At 56.5% G+C, this 7657-nt stretch overlaps 1 protein-coding gene across 1 annotated transcript; it reads right to left on the bottom strand.

Moving 5' to 3' along the window:
* Positions 1 to 908: 908 nt before the first annotated feature.
* On the bottom strand, positions 909 to 1984 carry LOC121348625 (corticoliberin-like). Its single transcript, XM_041458361.1, has 2 exons — positions 1961 to 1984; positions 909 to 1485 (listed from the first exon to the last, which is right to left on the bottom strand). Exon 2 carries the CDS (start codon positions 1459 to 1461, stop codon positions 1069 to 1071), a length of 393 nt encoding a protein of 130 aa, XP_041314295.1. The 5' UTR covers positions 1462 to 1485; positions 1961 to 1984; the 3' UTR covers positions 909 to 1068.
* Between the last annotated feature and the right edge of the window lie 5673 nt (positions 1985 to 7657).

The following is a 7657-nucleotide window of genomic DNA, read 5'->3' as shown; positions in this document are numbered from 1 at the left end:
AGCAGCCCCTCCGGAGAGGGAGGAGTGGAGTGCAGGGTCAGGCCAGGTTGGGTTCAAAGCAGAGACCAAGCTGCTCAACTCAGGCACGTGCTCCTCACCACTTCCATGCACTCCTTAGCACAGTCTGATCTTTACTGTGATTTCTGTCCCAGCCCCACAAGTCTGCTCCCTCACTGTCCCCTCTCTGATGTCCCCAGGGTGCCAGAGGTCCTGTCCAGCCCTGTGCCCACCCCGGTCAATCACCCAAGGCTGGAATGGCTGAGCTGGCCTGGGAGAAGGATACTGACCCCTTCCCTGGTCTGCAGAGTGCAGGGCCCTGGGACAATTTTCCTCCTTCCACCACACCTGTCAGTGCCTGGGAGCCTTCCCAAACCCAGTTCAGCCCCGTCAAGCCTGGCAGTGCACTGTGCACAGCTTGGGGTGGGAATGGCTGCTCCGAGCTCGGGGCTGATTGCAGGAGGGAGGGCTCCATGCCCCAGAGAGAACACAGCTTGGGGAGGGAGGGGGCCCCTGGGGGCCTGCAATGCTCTTGCTGCCAATGTTTTACACAGATGCTCACCTTCCTCCAAGAACCGCCAAGCTCAGGTGTCACTAAACCTTGTCCCAAATCCCCAGCTGTGACACAAAAAGGTGCAGACTTGCTGTGAAGCTGGGGAGCAGCAGCTTTTGGAGCCATTCACAGGGATGCTGGAGAAGCTCTGGCTGGGTCTCAGGGTGCAGCTTCCAGCTGGGGTGGCACTATCTGCATCATTCAGAGCTCTTTATGGAGATGTTTTTTTCACCCGAGGAAGCACCTGGGATTGCTTCAGTGGTTTGGGGGAGACCTGGTTCGGGTCCACAGGTTTATGAGAGTGGCGAAGCATAAGAGCACAGCAGCAGGGCAGGTACGACTGTGACTTTAATGCACAAGAGTGACACGCGGGACGCAGTGACAGGAACACTGCCAGGCAAGGTGGGGACTCCCTGGGCACGGCTGCAGCCCACAGCATCCCCCCCGTTCTCCGCTCTGCCGTGGTGTCTTGTTACGGGGTCGGTCTCCTTCATTCCCCCACCTCCGACGACCCTCCCTCATTTCCCTATACTCTGCAGCAAGAGCTTATTGCTGAGCGCCTTCTGGGCCAGTCTTTCCTCCCGGGACATTTCCAGGAACTCGCGCAGGAGGTGGAAGGTGAGATCCAATGAGTTGGGTTTTCCCTCTCGCCTCTTGCCGGTTTGCAGCGCCCGGCGGGCTCGGGAGGCCGGGGCGAGCTCTGCCCCGTGGAACAGGCACAGTCTTTGGGGCAGGGGATGGGCGGCGGGGACCTGGGCTCTTGGGGCTCCCATCCAGGGCTCCCAGGTCAGTTGTGGGGCCAGGGTCAGCCTGCGGGACGGACCGCGGGGCCACTGCAGCGGGGAGCAGGTCTCCGAGGGCAGGAAGAGCAGGACGAGGACGGAGGCAGCTGAAATCATCCTGACCCGCATCGCAGCCACTCCGGGGCCAGAAGCCTGAAAGAACAGCCCCCCCCCACCCCGGATCCCCATATCCCCCCCGCTGAGGTCAGGGGTCACTCGAGGGGCTTCACCCTGTTGGGGACCCCCTCCCCAGGGATGAAATTCTCTGGGGATGAAGCCCCCCGGGACAGCGTCCCCACCCCCGCCGATGGGAATCCCACCCCCCGTCTCTGGGACAGGACCCTTGTGGAGATGGGACGCCCCGCGGGCTGGGATCCCCCACCCGGGGACGCGACACTCCTTCTCCCAGTATGGGACTCCCCAGGGCATGAGACATCCTTGGCACAGCACGGCACGGCACGGCACGGCACCCTCCAGGACGTGGGACACCCCGCGAGAGGACACCCCCCATCCCGGGACAGGACCCTCCTCTCCCCGGGACCAGGCACCCTCAGGCTCGGGATCCCCCTCCTTGTGCCGGGGCTCCCGGGGATGGCGGTGGCCGTCCCGGTCCCCGTGCGAGTCTCACCGCTCTCCGGCGCTCCGCTGGCTCCGCGCCTCCCGCAGGACGCGCCGCTCCGCGCCCCGCGCTATATAGGGGCGGGGGAGCCACGTGATTGGAGCGGGGCCGGGATCTGTCCGCGGTGCTGAACGGGGGGAGAGCGGGGGGACCCGCGGGGGGTGACAGTCTGGGGGAGCATGGGAGGGGGACAGTCCGGCGGGAGGACACAGGGGGTTCATGGGCATGCGAGTCCGGGGGATGCGGGAGGGGGAGTGTTTGGGGGGCTGTGGGGTGTGAGGGGCGTGCAGGGGTGGGTGTGCAAGCGGGCACGAATGTGTGCAGGGGCGTTTCTCGGTGTGTCGTGGGTTTGGGGGTTGGAGAGGTGAGGGGGAGCTGGGGGGTGTGAGGTGAGTGTGAGTTCATGAGTGCGCACTCATGACGGACCCTCTGTGTGTGATGGGGTGCCTGGGGGTGCGGCAGGACCCGCCGGCCAAGCCCCACTCTGCCCCATTGCCCCGGGCGGTGTTCCTGGCACCAGGGCACCCCCATGGAGCCCCCGATTCTCTCGGGGCCAGGTGAGCCCATGGCAGAGGGGCACGCCGGGCACACGCCCGTGTGCGGGCTCGGCTCTGGGCTCTGCAGCGTTTCACCTCGCAGGGAAAGTTTTCCCTATGGCTCCTTCGGCAGTTGTTTGGTGAAGGCAGCCCCGGCTGCTTCCCGGCTCCTCCCAGTGATCCCTCTGCTGCTATCACACAGATGAAAACTTCACTGCAGAAGCAAAATGCTCTTCTGGAGCACAAATTGGCACAGCACAAGGATGTGTTCTTCTCCCGGCCTGATCCCAGCACAGACACCTGGGGGTTCATCCCGGGATTCACGGGAGCCATGGGAGGGATTCATTTGCCTTTCCCTGCCTCCCTGCTGGAGCCTCCATTGCCTGCTCCTCAGAGCTCAGCAATTGCTTCCTTCACCTTGTGGAAGCACTGCTGTCTCTAAAATTATAATTCCCTCCTGAGGAACAAACTTAAGAGAAGAGGGAAAAGCAAACCGGCCCACATTAGGTAGAACTTGGATGAATGGCAAGAACCCCTCCCATCCTCCTCCATGGCAAGAACCACATGAAAAACAGAGTTCTGAGGGTCACAGGAAAGCGCTCAAGAGGTTTGTGGGGGTGGCAGTCCGGGGGGGCCCTCACCCCCCCAGCTGCAGAATAACTCCCAGCAGCAGCAGAGCAAGCGCTGGGCGGGCAGGAAGGGGGAGCAGCTGCCTCCTGCTGGCTTTGTGAGCTTTTAAACTCCTTTTCTTCACTGAATCATCGAGATCCTCTCTCATTTCCAGTGCTTCACCTGAGGCTGCTTTTCTCCCTATCCCCCATGGCTGACCCCGTGCTGTCCCCTACCCTGGTACCAGTGCTGAGCCTGGCCCTGCTGCACGGCCAGGAGCGCTGCCTGCAGCTCCCAGGGTATCCCCACACCTGCTGGAGGCTCAAATGAGAGCCCAAAATCCCATCAGGAGATGAAACCAGCCCCAGGAGTGACTGGATCCCAGCACGGGGAATGGAGCTGCCTTGCCTGTGCTGCCTGGCTGCTCATGGGGGCTCCCACCATGGTTATAAAGCTCCTTGAAGTTGTGCTAGGACTTGGCGGGTCCAGGGGGTCCCGCTCAGCAATATGGGCTGCTCCCCTGCATGTAGGGCTGGGCTGTCTCCAAAAAACTCTTTCTATGCCATCTCCTGGGGCTGCAGAAGCAACACTTGGAGGGGCCAGGGGCTGCAGTAGGGAGAGATGCAGCAGGAGGGGCTGGTACCCAGAGCATCACTCAGGGGCCTTTGGGGCCACCTTGTCTCAGAAGAGTGAGCCCGTGGCTCTGGGCAGAGATTTCTCCTGCACCACCACTGCCATGGCCAGGAGCAGGCACAGAGAGAGGCAGCTCCATTCACCCCTTGCCCCCATGGCCTGCACAGTGGCTGATGATGTTTTAGACCGTTTATCTTTAGGGTTAGTCATTTAATTGTAGGAAAGACAGTGATTCTGACAAGTGTATCTTGGATTTGTGTTTTATTTAGGAAGCTCAGCTTGAAAAATTAAAAATACCTTTTTTTTTGCTGCTCCCTTCAAAAATTATTGACAAATCCAGCGCTGATGGGCCCTGTGCACCGCCTGGGGATTCATTATCGTCACTTTTAGGGCTGTCACTCTCTCCTCCTCTAGTCAGAAATGTGAGGAGCGAAGTGTTAATGATGCTTTCAGGGATGCCAAACTCACCCCTGGGCTGCGCTCGCTGCACACAGAGGCACACATCCGAGGGGGAGTCGGACAGGTTCCTAATTAGGCGCTTTTGATACTCGGAGCCTCTGTCACATGAGCAGCAGCTCACACGCGGCAGCTGCTGCGTCTCTGGCCTTGGCAACTTCAGCACTAAGGTGTGGCCGAGCTTCCAGCAGCATCTCCTGAGGAACAGGCGGGATTTGCCGGCCACTTTCCTCCCTTTGCTCCCTGGGGGCTGATACCCACTTTGTTCCTCGCCCATCCTCACAAACAGCCGTGCCAGGGCGCAGACGAAGCTCTGGTATACCCCTGCTCCCTGCTGTGCTTCTCCATGTGCTGGGTGGAGGTGGCAGCCGTGGGGCTGCTGGGGGCTGGTCTGCCCGTCCCGCTCTGGAGAAGGCACCTCATGGGCTGACGAACCTGAGATTGACCCTGATGTTTCACCATTCTCAGGTTAGACAGTCCTCGAGGTGCCCCTCGCTGGGGCAGCTGCCAAACACCCTGCCTTGTGCCTTGTGCATCACAGTGTGTGCTTGCCCAGGAAGAATTTGGAGGAGATAACAAAGAAGAAGATCCTTGGCTCTGTTTTTATGGTGGGGTTGTCTGTGGGACCCACCCAAACCTCCTCACATTGCCCTGGGTGCTCCCAGGGAATCAAGGAATCACAGAACCTTTTGTGTTGGAAAAGCCCTGTAAGATCACCAAGCCCAACCATTCCCTCAGCATGGCCAAAAACATCACTAAACCATGTCCCCAAGTGCCACACCCACACTTTTTCTACATCCCTTCAGGGATGGTGACCCCCCACACTGCCCTGTGCAGGCTGTTCCAGTGCTGGACAACTCTTCTGGTGAATACCCCAATATCCAACGTAAACCCTTCCCAGGTGCAATTTGAGGTTGTTTCCTCTCATCCTGTCACTTGTTACCTGGGTGAAGAGACCACCCCAGCTGGCTACACCCTCCTTTCAGGGAGTTGAAGGAAAAAATGCATGTTAGAAGCTTATCAGTCAAAATGAATGAACTTAGTACGAAACTGAAAGGAAGTGTTTTCCCACTGACAAGCTCCATGCCAGAAGTGAGCGAGCCTGGAAAGCTGTCACAAAAATCACAGTGAAAGGAATCTGTAACCTGTTTTCAGCTCCTTTCTGGATTTCTTACTTTGGGTCCAAACACCCTCCTACTTCTGTGGTGGGGACTGAGCCAGATGCAGTACTCTGAGTACTCCACACAGAGCCAAGACTATTCAGTAGAGGGACTCTGGATTCCCTTCAGAGAAAAGGAAGAAAAATCTTTCTGACAGGAGCAAGGGAATTGCGGAACCACTGACCAGCTGTATCTTCTCTGCTACCTCCATTGGAAACCTGAGCAGCTTTGGGGGATTTTAACTTTTGTACCGTGGGCTTACAAAGATGAAAAAGAAGTGGTAAAAGCCAATTAGAATTAGTTTTTTCCAAGCAAGGTGAAGTTTTAGTAAGTTTGGTACAGAGAGTAATGTATGGCAGAATCCTCTCAATTGGCCCCAAGAAGAACAGTGGAAAATGCTTCCAAAAATAGTCAGGAATCATTTGCAGAAAGAAGAAAAAGAAGGTGCAGGACAGTGCCTGCCTTACCTGTGAAGCCAGGACCAGGTCCCCTGCCAGCCACTGCCAGCCCTGGCCCCTCTGGCCTGCTCTCCTCCCGCTGCCACCCCCCTGCTGTCTTTTATAGCCTTTCTTGTCCCCCGGCTGAGCTGAGCTGGGCCGCAGCGAGCTGCCACGCTCTCTGCTGGCTTCCTGTTTGCTCATCGAGCGGCTGCGGTAAAATTTCCATTACACGCTGGACAGGCAGGGTGGCAGAGAGAAGTGAGGCAAGAAATGGAACCCCGACACGTATCTGAGTCTTGGTGGTTCTCTCAACTCTTTTGAAAATGAGAAAGTGCTTTTAGATGGAGACAGAGGTGAGAAGGGGTGTCCTGGCAGTGTGGGAACTGAAGGCCATCCTGCAGTCTCGGTCCAACTGCTCTGGGTTCCCCCTCCCTGTCCCCAAGGGGGTACAGAAGTCCTGCTCCTCAGTTCAGCAAGAAGATCCTCCTTCCCAACCCCCACCCCAAAAAAGTGCTTCCCAAATGCTGCCTTACTGAATGGAGCCACAAAGCTCTGTCCTGCTCTGACCAGAGGTTATGGGGTTGTCTGCATCCCCCTTCACTCCTTCTCAGCCAGCAGATCCTCCAGCAATGCATAACCCAGAGAGGAAAGATCTGGATGAGAGGAATACATTTTAATCTTTCATTTATCCTCGGTGTATGCAGAAGAACCATTTTGGCTGTAAAACAGAGGAGGGTAAAGGGAAAGGAGGAAAACTGCTTGCTATGAAAATATGGAACCTGTCAAAGTATCCAGGCCCACCTGGAGCTGTGTCTCTTGATCTGGAGGGGAAAGACCCCGTGGCTGGAACGAGATGAACTTTAAATCCTTCCAGCTCCTTGTGGGGGTCTGTGATTCAACAAACGTAAACTGAAAATTCCCTGCAATGAGCAGGGACACCTTCCACTACCCCAGATTACTCCAAGCCATGCCCAACCTGGCTGTGAACACTTCCAGGGATGGGGCAGCCACAGATTCTCTGGGCAACCTGTGCCAGGGCCTTGCCACTGAGACAAGGAAGAATTTCTTCCCAATGTCCAATCTAACCCAGCCCTCTGTCAGTTTGGATCCATTCTCACTTGGTACTGTCATCTCATGCCCTTGTTCAAAGGCACTGAGGTTAAATAAAGCCTTTTAAATATCTTTGATGTTTCTGAATGCCTCTGTGAATTTGGCCAAGGATCACTCTAAGCAGCAGATGGCTTAGATGAGTTTGATTTAAGGTGCTGCTGAACAAGTTTCCAGTGGCACCAGATAAACACTTTCATGTCTGGCCTGTAGGATATATCGGCTGATCGCTGTGCACAGCACTGCTCATTCAACAGCTTCAAAATACCCCATTTTTTACCACTGTTTCGATATCGACTTCTGAAAACCGCCTCTGCTAACGGAGCAGGTTGTTTGATGCCAGCCCTGACAAATCTCCTTGTTTATAATACATGGAAATTCAGCATTTTTTTAAAACAATTGGTCAAGATTGTGCCCTGCAGAACCATGGGCTGGACATGCCAGGTCTTGAAGGTCTGGAGAGCTGTGACACACTGCTCACCCAGACCCAGGTGCAGGAGGTGACCTTCACGGCACAGCCCACTCCTGCAATGAATTGCCAAGTTCTCAGATGAGTGCTGGGGCCAGCACACAGGTTTCAGCCCACAAGATCTGTGCCTTTCTGTACAAATAGGAATCAAGCATGTAACAAGCTCAAAAGGAAATTGAATTTGTCTTCTGACCCATTGTTCCCCTGGCTCCTTTCCAGCCCTGAGAAGCCCACAAGAGGGGCAGCCCCCAGCACTGGAGCTCTGTGTGCTATTACCTCAGGCAAGGAGAGATTTC

Source organism: Pyrgilauda ruficollis, unplaced genomic scaffold, assembly GCF_017590135.1.
Source record: "Pyrgilauda ruficollis isolate IOZ18807 unplaced genomic scaffold, ASM1759013v1 scaffold127, whole genome shotgun sequence".
NCBI classification, from domain to species: Eukaryota; Metazoa; Chordata; class Aves; order Passeriformes; family Passeridae; genus Pyrgilauda; species Pyrgilauda ruficollis.
Note: the sequence above shows the minus strand (reverse complement) of the source record. Positions and strands in the feature narration are given on the sequence as shown.

What these genes read in the sequence shown, in the direction of transcription:
- LOC121348625 (XM_041458361.1), bottom strand. Translation starts at nt 1,461, where the DNA reads ATGCGGGTCAGGATGATTTCAGCTGCCTCCGTCCTCGTCCTGCTCTTC.